General features: G+C 42.4%; 1 protein-coding gene across 1 annotated transcript; it reads left to right on the plus strand.

Moving 5' to 3' along the window:
- Positions 1-8,073: 8,073 nt before the first annotated feature.
- Positions 8,074-12,958, plus strand: slc25a22a (solute carrier family 25 member 22a; the record flags this gene model as incomplete). Its single annotated transcript, XM_083894104.1, has 9 exons — positions 8,074-8,219; positions 9,400-9,455; positions 9,559-9,649; positions 10,405-10,459; positions 11,052-11,112; positions 11,343-11,487; positions 12,366-12,517; positions 12,609-12,684; positions 12,805-12,958. The coding sequence occupies 9 exons, from the start codon at positions 8,074-8,076 to the stop codon at positions 12,956-12,958; spliced, it is 936 nt and encodes a 311-aa protein (XP_083750230.1).
- Between the last annotated feature and the right edge of the window lie 704 nt (positions 12,959-13,662).

Genomic DNA, 13,662 nt, shown 5'->3' on the forward strand with positions numbered 1-13,662 from the left:
CTGGTTACAGATGGCCGCCTTCGTGACCCATCATTTTCATCCTGCTGTTGCAACAACTGTCTGGGAATACTAAACTCTCTGTTTAACAGTTATGATAGTCCGCTACCAGCCGGCAGCACCTTTCATAAACCTGGAGAACAAAAAGAAAAATGGACGTACATCTGAAGATGATATCCTGTGACCCTGTTTCCTCTCTTTACACCTTTTTAGTATTGTCTTAGTATGCAAGACCAAACTGTAGCAGAGTATTTCTGCCAGGAGCAGAAAGAAGTTATGTGTCATAATGTTTTATAAAAATACTAAAGGGAAGTCAAGTGTAGGAGATATCAGGTGACTGTATCACAGTTTCATTCAGTAGCTCATAATGAAGACAAGGCTGAGACATAGCAAGGGAAATGTTGACTTTCCAGTATTTATTTTAAGTTCAATCAAGGAGATCATCAGTCGTCCATTAATAAATCATCAATCCTATCTATTTATAACATAATGATTTTATCAGCAGTTCAACATTTCCTCAGTGCAAAAAGGCCTCCCTTTAAATTCATGCATATTGATTCAGGACCTGAAAGAGACGGAAGCAGAACACTGGAAACTCTGTGACCGTCTCAATCACGGTTCATTACATTTCTTCCTTGTGTGCCTTTGGTCACTGAGCAACCATCAGTGACACATGATGATGTATGAATCTGTCTACAGAGTAAACCCATGTGAAAAAGTAGGTTTTCCTGTGTTTGCTTACATTTCTGTTGGAACACTATTTTCTTTTTAGGGTTTAAATAGTTTGGGATTTTTCATTAGTTTTAGTTCTCATTTTGTTTTGACTTTTTATTTTTAAAATTAGTTTTAATTCGTTTTTAGGGAGGGTTTGCTATTTTTTTTTATTTAACATTTTTTGTAATTCGCTTTTTCATTTTATTTTACACTTCACCTCACGGAGTGGGAAGTTATTGCTTTTAGTGGCTCTGTCTGTTTGTCTGTGCTTCCAGACTTGCACTTGCCAATGTGACCAGCAGAGGCCGCCAGAGGCTTGTTGCATGAATGAGGTGAAGTCTGCCATCTCTGATTGCTTTGTATTAATATTAGTTTTTTTGTAATATGGTATGGATAGTATTGTGTCATAAAAACCCTGCACCAGTCAATTGATGCGGTAATAATACACAACTCCTTATCTTCTAAAAAAAAAAATCATATGAACCCAAAAGGCTAATATATAAAATAAATAGACAGAAACGAAGCACATTTTCGCTACAATTTTTGTTTTAGTTAGTTTCAGTTCGTTATGTTTTTATTTTATGTCAGTAAACAAAAACGTTTTTTTTCAAATTTAGTTTTCACTATTTCGTTAGTTTTGGTTAACTATAATAACCTTGGGCTGGAGGTCAGTTGTCTGAAGGGGAATGGGACTGAAATCTTTGGGACCCACTGGTCAATATTATCATTATTAGCGATTAATTGGAACATGAATATTATTGATTAAATTAACATATGCACGTATGTTCAAGGTCTTTCGAAAAAAAACATATTGTGTTAATACATTTTCAGTTTCATACACAACCTGGAGGAAAATGAAAATAAATCATAGATCTATGTTCTTTCTTGGTTCCAAATTTTGGAAAATGTATTTCAAAGATAATTGAACAGAAATCTGCTCTCATAAAATAGATCCACACAGTCGTGAGCACCAGCCTCTCTAGTCTGGATCTTTAAAATGATGCCCAAAATTCAAGGTCATGGTGTTGAGATGAACCGTCACGATGACGTAGATTGTAAAACCCCGCCCCTACACAGGCGCTGCTCTGTTTCTGCACTTCTACTACTTACCACTAGAGGCCTCCTTTCTCTAATGTGTTATTCTCCCCCCAGAGCCAGAGCCAGTCTCTCTCCCCCCTCCTTTCCTCCCCTCGTCTGCCTCACCTCCTCTACCTCCCTCCACCGGACTCTGCTGCTAGTAACGCCGGTAGGGTTAGCTACTGCTGTCACACACTCACACACACACACACTCTCACACACACACTCACAGAGTAACGGCTTTGATTTCACTCTCCAGCTTCACCAGGACAGACAGCAGCGGAGAGACGCCTCTGTGTGGTATGTAACATAACGGAATGTAGTAAAAAAAATGCGTTATTGTGCCTGAAAAGGAGAACAATTCTTTTTTTTCAAGTTCTATTTATATTGAGGTGACATGAAACGGAATGATGCTCGTGTTGTTGGAGGAGAGACGGATGTGATTGTGCGCGGAGGGAGGCGACACACATTCAAGTTCCGTTATGTGGACGCGTATTAACGCGCGGGCCTGACGGATAATGTGTGCGCAAATGTGATGTAACCGCGGCTGGATTCACGGAGGAAAAAGCCGTTCTACGTCGTCGTCGTCGTCGATATGGTTTTTGACATATCACCGTGAAACAGTCGCGCGGTGCAGCTGCGTTCGCAACAATGTGTCCCCGTGTCTTAGTATGTGACTGTCTGCGTTAGAAATGTATCGTGCGTTATGTCATTTATCGTAATACGCGATACATCGTTTCCTCCAGCTGCCTGTAGTCTCGGCACTGAGGCTGTTGTTCACTCATCGGTGCCACTTTATTAGGCACAACTCCCATTCAACTGATGGATAGTATTACAATAGTTAGAAACACAATAGAATAAATAAAGGAAGCAGTGTGTAGTGAGTGTAGTGAGTGTAGTTCTCACCATCATGACAGTGGAGTGTGAACCCTCTGAACTGAACTGCAGCCACTTCCTTTTTCATTCATCAAAATGACTCACGTGTGCACGTCACTACTGCTGAACATGCAAAAGAAGACGCTTTTGAACTCGAGCGTCTCCTTTTTCCACACTTGCATTGGTGTGTGTAGAATGTAGGGCCGTTATTAGGCCAAGCAGTGGATGCATTAAAGCATTCCTGCAGCCTTGAAATAATTGATGAACTACTCTTGGGTGTAAGGTATCTCTTCCTGTGCTTTCCACATGAAATATTGTACCTTTTTGGCCGTAATGCGAAGCGAGTATAACCTTTGCTGCTTGGTAGATGTTCCTCCTGTGTGAAGCTCTGTGAGTCTGTAACTAAATGCCTTAATGCTACATTTGGCTGTTTCTCAAAGGGAATTTCGAATACACTGGCCTGATTATTCCCTTATCATGGGTGTAGGAAAGCAAAGACGGAGGTACAAAAGAAAAGAAAAACCCCAGGTGACTGAAGAAACTGGGCCATCGGGGATAATTGTGGTGTCAGAGGAGGGACTAAACTCTACACCGCCTCTGTGTACAGAATATCGCCTCTAGAGTTTAGCCCCTGTAGTGGAAAAATCTGCTGTATCTAGAGCATAACGCTCACTCTAGTTGTTGTAAATGGAGATTGTGAGTGAGCTTTCATAAATAGGTATTAGATTTAGGTTTATAATCCAGATGCTGTAGGAGGGAAATAGTAATCAGATTTATGTGCGACACCACAAATTTCACCCCCTTGTTTCCGCCCCGCTGTAAAAATCCTAAAATAAACCGCATCTTACGACGCGTTATTATAAAAGAGGACAAAAGCACGAGCATGAGAGGTCCACAGCAGCTGTATTGGGGTTGTCGGCGAGGAACACGGCACGCGTGCAGCTGCAGAGAGTGTAGAGAACTATTTAAAACCCCAGATGCAACAAATCACAAGGACAATCAATGTGTGCGGATAATGGATCTAGGACGAAATCAACAGTGGACAGATCTGTGTCTCTGTGCTCCTGCAGCTCAAAGAAGAAACACTCGGCACACGTGTGTGTGTGTGTTCAGATCCTCTGTTGATCACTTCATGGTGTGTTTATCAGAGCACTTCATGTGACACAGATGGTGAACACAGCCACAGTCATGTGAGTCGAGTGCACAACCACAGTGTACTTTTCACTGTGCTGTCCCCCTAAATCGTGTCCTCTTATCAATCACCAAACTCTGTGTTTGACGTTGTTTGGCATCTCGAGGGCATGAGATCTGCCGGGAAGTTGTGATGGACGAGGTCAAATATTCCCTGGTTGATTTGAATGAAAGGATGTAGTTTGCATGAGTTGTTTATTGTTTTTGATTTCAATTATTTGTAGGGTACAAATGACGTAGAAGTTGCAGTGCAGTGCCTCTTGATAGTCACGTGTAGTTAAGCTTAGTTTAGTCAGTGTAGATTAATGTGGGGATTATTGCACAAAGCAACACTGTGTGTCGTCATAACCTGTAATACATGTCATAAAATAGTCATAATAATAAAATCCTCATTCCCTGATAAATCGGGGTAATACAAAATCCTTTGCACTGCAAAAAGACGGACTAATATTTCTCTATTCATTGATAGATGAAACATTTTACTCTTCAAAGCTATTATACAATAATGATCCCTGTATTTTTTTTTTTTTAATGCACGGTGTGTACTTAATGTTTGGGTCAACTGTTTTAGAACAGAGTCTAAAAATCCCTCATATTTACCGTAGTTACAAAATAAACTGATTATTCACTCGCTACAAATACACGATAAGTAAAAAATAGTTCCATCCTCTGTTTGTGACATGGTACCTTCCATCATGTGTCATCATTCGTTCTTTGTGAATCTTACTTCTGCGAACCCCTCTGTCCCAACTTTGTGCGAGTTGTACTTTGTGTGTCGCTCAGCGACAGCGTGTCAGTGTGCGGTGTTCGTTTGCGCTGTTGCTGCAAGTTGTAATAATGACGAACAAGGGTCAGAACAGAGCTGCGTTATCTGTTAGCGGTGGTGGGTGTCCGCACTTAGACATAATCTTTAATCAAGCGATTCCATTGGCTGGTTCGCTGGTTTTTGGGGTCAAGGTTCCTTACGTCAGACGCGTTTCACAATCGCCATCTCTATTGTTTACTCATCAGTCCTTATCTGCTTTCAAGGTACACACTGTGTATGTGTGTGCTTGTATTTGTTACTTCTTTTCTGGCATCAACCCAGACCTTGTCAGGACTAGTACTGGGGACCAAAACAAAAGTGGATATTGTAAGGGTTAGGCATGAACTGGTTATGGTTGAGGTTCAGGATAATTCTTTATTTTGAAGTCAGCGCAGTGTCCTAGGAAGAATAGCTGTAGAAACCTGTCGTTCATAATGTCTTTACGTATATATCTGGAAAGAATCTCTCACTTAATCACTAACAGATGCTGCAAGATGACTTTGCACTGGAGTAAAAAACTAGGAGTTTGCAAACTTGGCTGATAAGTGATGCCACTACGGTGTGGACATGACTCACCAGGACACATTGGTCGTGACGTGTCACTGCGGTCACGCTGTGACTGATGGTGAAACAAATCTCCTTGAGTAGACACATTTGTATGGTGTAAAAGGGACTGAAATAATGAGCAAAGCTGCTTGCATGAGTGGGTGACTCATGTAAGTCCTCAGTCCACTCAGTCCAAAAGAGGTTGCTGACTGCGGTTTTCAGTGCATTTTCAAAAGGAAGTCGGCAACAGGAAGTAGGCAAACCTGCGGCAATATGAATATGTGTGTGCTCAGTGTTTCTGCTCGGTGGAAAAAAAAACCCCAGCAAGGTCGAGGAACAGTCGGGGGGGGGGGGGGGGGGGGGGGGGGGAGAGGGATGAGAAATGGAGGTGAGCTGCGAGGTGACACCTTCTCTCCTCACCAGCTAAGGCCTCAAGTCTCCATCCAAACCAAACACAGCAGCCCACACCTGTATCCATGCCCAACACACACTTCTCTGAATCCTACGCACGCTGCTGTGTGCAGTCTTTTTTGAAGCTGAGGATTTTGTGACGCTGGTGTCGTGCAAATGTGCGCATATTCACTTCACCGAGAAAAAGAAAAAACACCAGTCAGCAAAGACCTGAGGAGGAAAAGCTGTGTTTGTGAGTCGTGACTCGTGACTGTGGGAAGTGATGGGGGAGGGCTGGTGAGGAGAGGAGGAGGTGGAGGAGGAGGAGGAGGCAGGTTGCACACGCAGAGGCAGGTTGTGATTGGTGGAGGGAGGGGGTGGAGAGAGTGAACGGGGAAATGGGAAGCATCTTCTCATTCTGAAGGCTTTTTTCCTCTACTGTACCAAAAATAGGCTGCATCGTTTTTTTTTGCTTGCTCTAAATTGTTGCTTTAGCACACGGCAGAGAAGAGAACGATTCCAATCTGTGGTCTGAAAGAGGTTATGCATGAAACATGAACATTCAAGGACACGTGTGGCACACGGATGTTGTAGCGATTATAGATTTTTATGTAGAATGTTATCCTTCTACACCAGGGGTGTCAAACTCAAATACAGAGTGGGCCAAAATTTAAAACTGAACAAAGTCGCGGGCCAAGGTTGAACAAATTAACCTTTTAATAGGGACCCAAACAAGTTTTGCATTGAATATTGAACAAGCAAGGCTTATATAACTTTATAGTGACATGCAAAATCGAGTTTCAAATAATAATAATAATAATTAAAAAATATCAATGGCATATCAAATAAAATTAAAATAAAAATTGAATGCACCCTAAATACAGGATAAGCGGTAGATAATGGATGGATAAAAATGTAATGCCTCTTTTCTATTTGCAGCCTTCTGAGGTAAATATCAAAATAAACTTTTTCCACAGGCTTATAATAAATTTGAAAATAAAATGACAATAATGAATGAATCAAACATTCAAGCCTTGAAGTAGCAAGAGAAAGTGCATGAATAAAACGTTAATTATTGCTCAGTTTGCTACACTGATTCGCTTTAACACTGAATATGGAACAAGCAACGCTTATATAACTTAATAGTGCAAAATCAACTTTCAAAAAACAAACGAAAAAACATCAATGGCACATTAAATAAAATTTAAATAAAAAATTGAATACCGGCGGGCCAGCTCTAATGTTAATTTGATATTGCCTCAAGGGCCAAATGAAATTACACGGCGGGCCAAATTTGGCCCGCGGGCCAGAGTTTGACACCCATGTTCTACACTGATGGCTGTAGCTCTGTTGCTTACTAAGGGCAATGTATTGTCTGCATACATCCCTATTAATAAGTGACAGGCATTTTCTGAAAATCATCAGTCAAACGTTAAATCATTGACATTCCGTCGTTCCAGAATTTATTAGGGTTCGCTGCTTTTAACTTGTGTCACGTGATGCTCGTAAACTGAAGGTCTCTGGGTTTACTGTTGGTTATGAGGCAAATACTTGACCTGCAGGGTCATAGGCCCCAACCATCAGTAAACTGACATAAACCCCATATACACTTGCCGGCATTTTTAAATATATACGTTGGATTTTGTTTTTTATCAGTTTCTATAATGTGTAGGTTCCACACTGAGGGGAGTGAATTTATTTACTGCCAAAGTTGGTGTCGCAGCAGTTTTTCAGGCTGCACTTGTTAAGTCACACTAAAAAAAGAACTGATGCTTTCCAACTTACTTTAAGCTGTTTATTTGGCTGTGGGGCACTTTCAGTTGACCTCTATCCCTGATTTCTTTTCAGTTGCATGTGCTGTACTCATTGTGACAAACGTTCCACTGTTTTCTGGTATTTTAGAGACCAAGAAGTTATTGAAAAATATCAGGATGAAAAAAAAAATCTGCAACCATCTGATACGAGTTATTTGTGTGTAAATATTGGCGTCCTTCTCCGGTGTATTTAACATTGTGTTTACCATTTCGATATCGAACCTCGTCGTTGTAATGTCTGTGAAAAAACAAATTGCTTCATTCCGATTTTGAAAATCCTGCTATTTCATCATCTGTCAACAGTCATTTTAATATGTAGCCTGACCCTTTGCTGTTTGTTTTTTGTTTTTTTTTAACAGACCCATCATCCCATAAAGTAACTACACCTACAAAGGAACAAGGGGGAAAAGCATAATCAGACAACATACTGTCACATCTGCTCCACAGTAACAAACAGGGTAAAAAAAAAAAAGAAAGAGAAAAGGAACGACCAACTCTGTGACGAGCTAAGATTGGTAATCTGAGCGGCCGGGGCTTTAGATAAATGGCTGACAAGCAGATCAGGTACGTTTTAAAGTGAAACGACTACAAAGGCTTGATACACAGTGGGCCTTGTTTATATCCAGTGACCTTTCATATATTTTTTTTTTATCTCCTTCATCAATGTCATCACCTCCGTCCAGTTTGCCTGCCAAATTGATCAATGGAGGGATCGCCGGCCTGATTGGAGTGACCTGTGTGTTTCCCATCGACCTGGCCAAGACTCGTCTGCAAAACCAGCAAAATGGATGTCGCCTTTACACCAGCATGTACGAGGTCTTCTCTCGTCGACATTTACATCATTTCTAAGTCTTACGCTTTAGCTATAATCTGAATTAGCGCTAAACGGTACATAGGTACAACTGTTTAAAGGTTACAGTGCTCTGCTGCCCCATCGTCTCTCAATTCCCTAAATGTCAGGGAATCATGATGGACTTCTGCTTCAAGACCATACAGTTTTATTTTTCTTCTTCTTCTTCTTTAGAGTTTAATGACAGCTTGCATCCACGATGTTGCATTACTGCCATCTTTTGGAGTAAGAAAAATCCGACATGACTTAATCCGCCATAATCTCTCAGTCTTTTAGTCCTCTAACCCTAAGCAAGTTGAACGGCCACTTTCTAACACGACCATTCTCACCTCGCTGAAGCACAGACTTAACATCTCTTCCAGTCATCTTTGCTCATCTCCACATTCACTTTTTATTTTAAAACAAATATACAATATGTAGACACTGTAAAGCAGGGGTGTCAAACTCATTTTCACTGATCAGCATAATGTTTACCCTCAAAGCACCAGATGTAACTGTCATACAGAATAAATGTAACTAAATGTAACCAAATATAATGTAAACTAAAGGTAACTACTCCGTAACATATTGCTAAATAACTTTCTGTATTTATCACTTATTCAATTTCACTCGTCGCATGATGCATATGCAACGACACGCTAGCGGCGGTGCCGTTACTTTGCGGGTAACACGACCGCCATGCATTGTGGGAAATGTAGTTTATGGTCAACGCACGCCTTAAAGCAGCATAGACCTATTTTAACACAGATTATTAAGACCAATGAATCACTCGCGGGCCACATAAAACCACGTGGCGGGGGCCACATCTGGACCCCGGGGCCTTGAGTTTGACACGTGTGCTTTAAATTGACCATGTGAGAGTGTGATTGGTGAATGGTTGTTTGTCTCTATGTGTGTCCCTGTGATGGACTGGTGACCTGTTCAGGGTGTACCCCCACCTTTTGCCCTATGTCAGCTGGGATTGGCACCAGCAAACCCTGCGCAACCCCTCATGTGGAGGATAAAGCGGTAGGCGATGAATGAATGAATGAATGAATGATGCATACTTAACATCATACTTATAGGTAGTATATTCAATTTACACCGCTTAATTGTTGCACACTGGAACTAAAGTAACAACTGCTGTATTTGTGTTTCAGGTCAGACTGCCTTATTAAGACCATCCGGTCAGAGGGGTATTTTGGGATGTACCGAGGTCAGTTTCTTTAAATCTCAGATATCAAGATATCCGGTTAAAACAGGTGAAACATCCACTGTAGTCCGTCTCATCGTCTCTCTCTCTTTGTCCTTTGTCACAGGCGCTGCGGTGAACTTAACACTAGTCACGCCGGAGAAAGCCATCAAATTGGCAGCCAACGACTTCTTCAGGCATCACCTCGCCAAAGACGGGTGAGGCATGAAAGCAGTGACAGGCTGAGTGACACATACCCACAACCCCCCCACATTCTCTCTGTGGAAAATAAAACAACTGGCGTGTTTACCAACATGTAATCTGACACATGAGCTGCCTGCATTCTCACCGAGGCTCCGGTTAATCTGCCACTGTCCTCTCGTCTTCTCCGCTGCAGTATTTAATATTAATTATATGTGTGACAGCAGCAGGAGCCGTGTCTGAAATCACACTAATGTGTGAAAGTATGGTCAAATCAACAGCAACCGCCATCTGATGTTACTAGGACTGTGAGTCCCCATTGTCCGCATGCATGAGTGCCGTCTGCGCGGATGAACCGGACGGTTTCTGGGGCATCCGTCTCCGTCTCCATGGTGACAAATATGCAACCTGATGAATGATTGACTCGTCTGGTTTAGCTGCTCACCTTGTGAATTATTAATGTGTCCTTGCAAGGCTCTGACATGGGAGAGAGAGAGTTAAGCATTCTCAGCACAGACAGTGACAACTGCAGGACTGTGAAAAAAAAAAAAAAAGTTGTCTGGCTCTCGAGCTGTCAGTCTGGTGAATGCTGTAGTTTGATCCTTTTTTACCCAGTGAATTATTGTTTTTGTTGGCCCTGTGTGTCTGTCTGTCTGTCTGTCTGTTTGTGCATCCACACTTGCCAATTTGACCAGCAGAGGCCGCCAGAGGCTTGTTGTGTGAATGGGGTGAAGTCTGCCATTTCTAATTGTTTTTTTGTGTTGTCTTTCAGTAAACTCACTCTACCCAAAGAGATGCTGGCTGGGTGTGGGGCAGGAACATGCCAGGTGAGCGAGTGAGACGCTGCTTTTAATCTTCATCGTTCATTCATCGCCAATGTACACTCATGTACAGTCCACTGGTCCGCAGCCATTACCTCGTTAGTCGTTGCCTCCAGCATTAACTACATTTAAATGTTTCAAGAACACGGTTTGACTTTGTTTCCGTGGATTCCTCTTGTTATCTTTGGTCTGAATGTGATTTGTAATTACTGAAACGCTGTGAGGCGATGGCAGCCAGATGGGAGTGATCAGATAAGACATTGTGCGAGTGCTTTGCCTCGAGTGACTGTGAGAGTGAGTGAGTGAGTCAGAGGGAGATGCTTGTTGTTAATGAGGGCAAAGACTTCAAGCCCAAAGAACGTGATTAGATTAAGTGCAGCAGACCTTGGATTAAGATTGCAACTGAGAGGGCTGCCATCGTACCCTCAATCCAGTTAACTAGTTACCTCTGTGTGGATTACGGAGGAAAACAGGAGCTGACATTAAGCTGATGATCGTCTGTATGTTTACGCTGGACACTTGTACATTTAGTTCTTCTCATGAATTCACATGTAGAACAATTCAAGTGATGTTTTTTTTTTGTTTTTTTTGGCTGCAGGTTATTGTCACAACTCCCATGGAGATGTTGAAAATCCAGCTCCAAGATGCTGGACGAATTGGTAAGAGGAAATTAACCTCAGATGTTGCTGTGTTATTGAATCATGAAATACCTGGATAACTTGGAGAAACAGTGACCCCATGTGGTCATGAATGTGATTTAAACTGCTTTATCCTTCTTTCTCTTATAAATTCAAAGTCTCTGTCCGGGTATTTCTTCTATTGTTTTAAAATAGTTTTAATCTGTTTAATTTGCTGTTACTAATGTGTCTGTGTCATATTTTTTCCGTAGCTGCTCAGAGGAAGCTGATGCCAGAGACGGTGGCAGCAGGCACTGTGGAGACCAAATCCCCGACAGCCATTCAGATATCAAGAGAGTTACTGAGGGAAAAGGGCATAGCTGGGCTGTATAAAGGCCTTGGTGCCACATTGCTCAGGTAAATCAAATCTGGCAGTGCAGCACTTTTAAAGCGGAACTAGACCGGAAGTTCCTATTATCGCTGTTTTTTTGGTGTGTATCTGCGTCATTACCTTGTTTATGAAGCCCTGACGGTTCGAAACAAACAGTTCAGCCATTGCTGAGAACGTTGTGTTTTATTGTAAACTCGGGGCTCAACGAGATCACTGAAAATCCCGTAATAGTTACGTAAGCAGCGGTTCTCCTGAACAACCGATCGTCCTGCTCCGGGCGGTAGTCCGGGCACATCCGGTTACGTACATTGAACCGCAGAAGAAGAATAACGTCCGTTGTGGAGGTGTTTCACGAGCGACAGTGTCTTCTGACTCTGGGTCTGACTCCGGTTTATAGTCATAAAAGGGACTGCGGCGGCGAGTCGTGACGAAGCTATTTTTACACACTGTTAAAACAATGTTTTGATAATGAGGAGCAGTGCATCCGCCGTTCCAGAGGGGGGCGCTGCGCTTCTGAGAACGGATGTGCTGGATAGTACTGGCCAATCACAAGACTCTGTCTTCTGGGGGTGAAAGTTCACTCTGAAATCTCGCAGCAGAAAAACACTGTCAGAAAAGAGGATTTCTATCGGCTAGTTCACAGCAACTAGGAGGTTTTTGACCATAAAAACAAGTTAATATATATAAGTAGACCTCCATAACTAACATTTATGTGCAACAGGACCACTCTATGTGACCTTTAACAACCAGCTGCAACAAATTGGAGTCACCTGCTATATTTTTGTATTGTAGCAACCAGCTGCGACAAACTGCGTTCACCTGTCATGTTTATTTTTGCTCCAGCAGCCACATTCAACAAGCTGTACTCATCTGTTCCCCCTCCCCCTCCTCTCTCTTTTTACAGGGATGTTCCTTTCTCCATCATTTATTTCCCCCTCTTTGCCAATCTGAATAGACTGGGCACCAAAGGTGACGGCCCCGCACCTTTCTACGTGTCATTTATATCGGGCTGCGCCGCGGGGAGCACAGCGGCCGTTGCGGTCAACCCCGTCGACGGTGAGCGTTCGCAAACCATCGCGACACACACGCAACGCACGCGCCGATACTCGATGCTCTACATTGACCTGATCTCTGTGTGCGTTTGCAGTGATAAAGACTCGCCTGCAGTCGCTGAACCGGGGCAGCACAGAAGACACGTACAGCGGCGTGACAGACTGTATCAGGTGACCTCATTATGTCTTTACTGTGTGAGGCTGGTGTGTGTGTGATGCACCAGCACATCACACTGACACATAACTGCTGTGTTTTATAGATTATGTAATGAACTTTAATTTGCTTTCCAGGAAAATCTTGCGTAACGAGGGTCCGTCGGCCTTCCTGAAAGGAGCCTACTGTCGAGCCTTGGTCATTGCACCCTTGTTTGGCATCGCTCAGGTGGTCTACTTCCTGGGTGTGGGTGAATTTTTACTCAGCTGCTTGCCTAAAAAAGACAACTAAGAAGCGCCTCTTTTCTTCGTCTCCCTCCCGTAGTACATCTCATCGACAACACGCAAATCACCTCATTCCGGAGTTTCTTACGTTGGGTCAAAGCACGATCGCTTACTTAATTTTTTTGTTGTTGCTTTTTACCAAATTTGTTGAATGTTGAAATGATTGAGGAAAGATAAGTTGTTTGCCAAGCTGCCTGTGGTGGCGCACAAAGTTCCAGTTGGCAGTTTCAGCTCGCTCTCCCTGGAAGTGAAGCCACAGATATCAGTTGAATTTTTAATGGAATCTTGTTTTAATTATTATGATTGTTGAATTTTAAAAGTAGGCGCACAGCCCTCGGTCGCTGCAGTTCTACAGGCCCTATCATATGTTATGTCATAAAAGAAAAACATAAGTCACAGAGACGGTCATTTACAGTAAATGTAACCCACTAAATAGCGACCATTAGCTCTGGTCAAATATATACTAAGATGCTATATAATATTTTTTTTTCCCAAACACTTATTTCTAAAGTAGATCGTAAGTAGAGTAAACTATATGCCTATATGCTCAGGCAAAGACCCAGGGAATGTGTTAATGTGATAACAGCACCTATGATCTTTCCTGAGAAACCACATCCCCTTCCTGTACATGGTCGTAATGAACTCAGCCATTCAGCTCCAAGCGTACTTTGATTGTCTCTGCTTTTTAAGTAGATCAGGTTAGAGCTACTA

This window comes from Microchirus variegatus, assembly GCF_963457635.1.
Source record: "Microchirus variegatus genome assembly, chromosome: 8".
Classification (NCBI taxonomy): domain Eukaryota; kingdom Metazoa; phylum Chordata; class Actinopteri; order Pleuronectiformes; family Soleidae; genus Microchirus; species Microchirus variegatus.